A 3,880-nucleotide genomic window follows, 5' to 3' on the forward strand; every position below is an offset into this window, starting at 1 on the left:
CGGCTCGGCCATCGGGGTAGTCAGGGCTGGTGTATGTCGAGCCTGGTACCCCACCTTGGACCATTGCAAAGGAAGACGGAGACGAGTTTTGGTAGCTGCTGTGAGCAGAGGGCACCTGCGAGCCAACAGGTGATCGATAAATAGGCTCAGCCGAGGTGTGGGGAGGTGTAACCGTACTGTGGGGGCTACCCTCTGATGGGTAGCTGCGGAGAGATGCCCTGAGGAGAGATAAGAAGGAGGATTCAGGTCCATGCCTCACTCCTGCTGCTGGCTGGCACCCTCCTTTGAGTGGTGCACAGGGAAACTGAGGCATGGCAGCAGCCAGCTGTGTGGTTGCTCAGAGGCAACAGTGGGACGGTTCCTGCCAGCTGCATGAAAGCAACTAGAGGCAGCTTTAGCTGCCCTATACATCCTATTTCCTTCTCAAAATATGACTTTCTGGGAGACGGAGCCTTTTTCCAGCTCCTCTCCTAGCAGAATGCTCAGTTCATTCCTCCCTGCCAGCCTCTCCAGGTGAGCTAGCACAGGACAACCCATGGGCAGAGTGGAGAGATGACAGGGACAATGATTCCATCACACCACAGGGCATCAATGCTCAGGCAACCCAGGGCTAGAGGTTAGCACAGACCCCAGCAAGATGCTGCCAAAGAACAGTGACTAGTGATGCAGCTTTGTATCCTGAGGACAGTGAGCCACATGGTGAGCCAGGACCCCCAAACTCTTCATGAGGAGACAGGGGTCCTTGCAAAGACAATTTCCAAGTAGAACCAAGCCTGCACACACCAGGCAGGGTTCATCCCTGGTCCCACCAGTCCCCAGGACCTTCAACCACTGCCTTACCCGTCCACGCTGTGAATAGGGCTGCTGGTAGAGATGGGGCTGGGGGCAGTGAAGGAGTTGGCAAAGGTGCCATTCCTAGCAGGCACCTCTGGGCCCCCGGGCTGGGTGGCAGGCAGGGTCCCTCCCCTGCCTGTCGTGGCTGTGCGGGCCACTGACTCAACGTAGCTCCTGGGCTCTGCAGCAAAAGAGAAGGGGAAATGGGTGAGCCCACAGCTCCCGTGGGAAGGGAGTCATACCCTTCCCGGTATTCCCATTTCAGCCAGTGAACATGCCTGAGCTGAGCTCCTCCAGCTGCACATTTCCCCTAGTCCCCCTTCCCCAGGGGTTGTGCAAAAACACATCTGGCTGATCTGGACTTTTAGGTTGTTTCAACAGATGCTGAAGACCCTGGCTAGGGCACAGTGAGTGGGGGTTGTACCCACTCCCCCTCCCCAAGGTGACCAGAGCATGTGGGACCTTGGTCCCTTCCCCAGCCACAGCCCTTCTGCCCTGCTCTGAGCCAATGTCCCTCTCTGCCCAGGATGCCACACAGCACACGTCGTGCTCCCTGCTGATCCCCAGCCCTAAAAATAGAGCCAGTGACTCTGTCCAGCCTGCACTGACTCACACGGGGCTGACGACGATGCCCAGCAGCCCCTGCCCAGCACAGCCCACCTCTGCCAGCCATCTCCAGCAGCAGACTAGAGAGCAGCTCCAGCTATTTCCACTGCAGTATCCAACACTCTCACTCCCAGCCCAGCTTGAAACTGGAGCCCATGAGCACAATCAAGACAAGCAATTTTCTGTGAAGCTGCTGAGCTGTCCCATGCCAGGAGCAGCAGACTGGGCTGGCTGTCACCAGCAACAGCAGCCACTAGGCCTAGCCCTCCCTCTTCCCTTTCCCCTCTGCTTCCTGCTCCATCCAGGCTGGTCCCTGTCCCTTCAGTAGTCCCCACAGCCTCCAACTCCCTGCCAAAAGTTGCACCGGATGAAGGGACTGCAGCTTCAGCCCCATCCTCCTGTGCCCCTGCAGCTGTATCACACCTTGGCTGGCACATGCCACCAACTGCCTCCATGCTGGGGCACAACACCCTAAGCAAAACCCACCAGTGTCAAATGCTAATGGCCAGGCAATGTTGCAGATCCCTCGTTCCAGACTGGAGATGCCTGAGACGACTCTGCTGTAGTAATTAGCATGACAAACATTATTATCATTATTATTAGTCATAGCAGCTGGGGGGGGGGCTAACCCTCCCCCCTGGTCCCTTCCCGAGCCACAGCCCTTCTGCCCTGCTCTGAGCCAATGTCCCTCTCTGCCCAGGATGCCACACAGCACACGTCGTGCTCCCTGCTGATCCCCAGCCCTAAAAATAGAGCCAGTGACTCTGTCCAGCCTGCACTGACTCACACGGGGCTGACGACGATGCCCAGCAGCCCCTGCCCAGCACAGCCCACCTCTGCCAGCCATCTCCAGCAGCAGACTAGAGAGCAGCTCCAGCTATTTCCACTGCAGTATCCAACACTCTCACTCCCAGCCCAGCTTGAAACTGGAGCCCATGAGCACAATCAAGACAAGCAATTTTCTGTGAAGCTGCTGAGCTGTCCCATGCCAGGAGCAGCAGACTGGGCTGGCTGTCACCAGCAACAGCAGCCACTAGGCCTAGCCCTCCCTCTTCCCTTTCCCCTCTGCTTCCTGCTCCATCCAGGCTGGTCCCTGTCCCTTCAGTAGTCCCCACAGCCTCCAACTCCCTGCCAAAAGTTGCACCGGATGAAGGGACTGCAGCTTCAGCCCCATCCTCCTGTGCCCCTGCAGCTGTATCACACCTTGGCTGGCACATGCCACCAACTGCCTCCATGCTGGGGCACAACACCCTAAGCAAAACCCACCAGTGTCAAATGCTAATGGCCAGGCAATGTTGCAGATCCCTCGTTCCAGACTGGAGATGCCTGAGACGACTCTGCTGTAGTAATTAGCATGACAAACATTATTATCATTATTATTAGTCATAGCAGCTGGGCTCTGGCTAAGCCTGCCTGCAAGGCAGCCTGCTCACAGCCAGCAGCACCAATGTGCAACTCTGTGTTCAGTGCCTGACCAGGAGGCTGCAAGGAAAAAGACTGTCACAGGTCCCCCTCCTTTGCCACCAGTGTCTGTGCTCTGTCCACCTGCACACAGGGGATGATCCATCCCTCAGGCTGATGCCCCTTCACAGCCCTTCTCAACCATCCCAGGAAAGATAAGAGACAAAACCAGACCAAGGACCTCAACATAGGCTGGGTACCAGCCTCCAAGGCAAGACATGCAGCTTTGAGTGACAGGGACAAGGCACTGCCCAGAGGGACGCCCAAGGCAGCTGTGAGAAACTCATCGCCACTTAGGTAATTAAATTAATTTCACAGCTACTCAATTTTCTCCCCCAGCTCTCCACCCCAGACTAAAATTAGCCAGACAGTACATATGAGTCAGCCTGCAAGAGGTTAAGACCAAACGGCTGCAAAAATGTCAGCCCCTCCTGCAAAGGTGGGGGCTGAAGCAAGGCAGGAGGCCAGGGCTCAGGGAGGAGGGACAGCCCACCAGGGAGCTCGTGTGCAAGACACAGCGAGGTGTGTGACCCTGGGCACGCGTTCAAGTCCTCTGGTTCAATGCGGGGAAAAAAAGAAAGAAGGAAAAAAACTGTGAAGTTTCAGGCAGAGTTCTTTTAGGTTGAAAAAAATCAGATCTTGTCTCCTAGTATGTTTCTGGAAGAGACTCTGGAGATGGGAAGACAGTGGAAGAATAGAAAGGCCTTGAGTCACCAAGGGGTGGGCAGTCATCCGAGAATCCCAAATCCAAGCAGGGCTGAGCTTCAGACAGAAATCCCCAGTGCTGCGACTGCACCAGCCTGTTTTAAACCCTCCTTGGAGATGGCAGGCAGGCCCTGAGCTCCTGTGCTGCCAGAGCATCCTCTGGTCCCAGGAGCAGCTGCACAGAGACCAGTGGGGCAAAGATCCTCCTGGAGCATGTGACTGGATGCAGAGGGTATTAAGCCAAAGCTCGGATAAGCCAAAACACCCATTCCTG

At 56.1% G+C, this 3,880-nt stretch overlaps 1 protein-coding gene across 1 annotated transcript in view; it reads right to left on the reverse strand.

Moving 5' to 3' along the window:
* Window positions 1–20: 20 nt before the first annotated feature.
* The window catches only part of LOC104387472 (tensin-like), a 44,567-nt gene continuing 40,707 nt past the window's right edge, over window positions 21–3,880 (reverse strand). The window contains exons 10-12 of the mRNA XM_009996242.1: window positions 841–1,015; window positions 62–218; window positions 21–26 (exon numbers count right to left, since the gene is read on the reverse strand). Coding sequence (XP_009994544.1) covers window positions 21–26; window positions 62–218; window positions 841–1,015 — 338 coding nt within the window. The remainder of the gene's footprint in view (window positions 27–61; window positions 219–840; window positions 1,016–3,880) is intronic.

The sequence above is a fragment of the Chaetura pelagica genome, unplaced genomic scaffold, assembly GCF_000747805.2.
Source record: "Chaetura pelagica isolate M959 unplaced genomic scaffold, ChaPel_1.0 scaffold3, whole genome shotgun sequence".
Lineage (NCBI taxonomy): Eukaryota > Metazoa > Chordata > Aves > Apodiformes > Apodidae > Chaetura > Chaetura pelagica.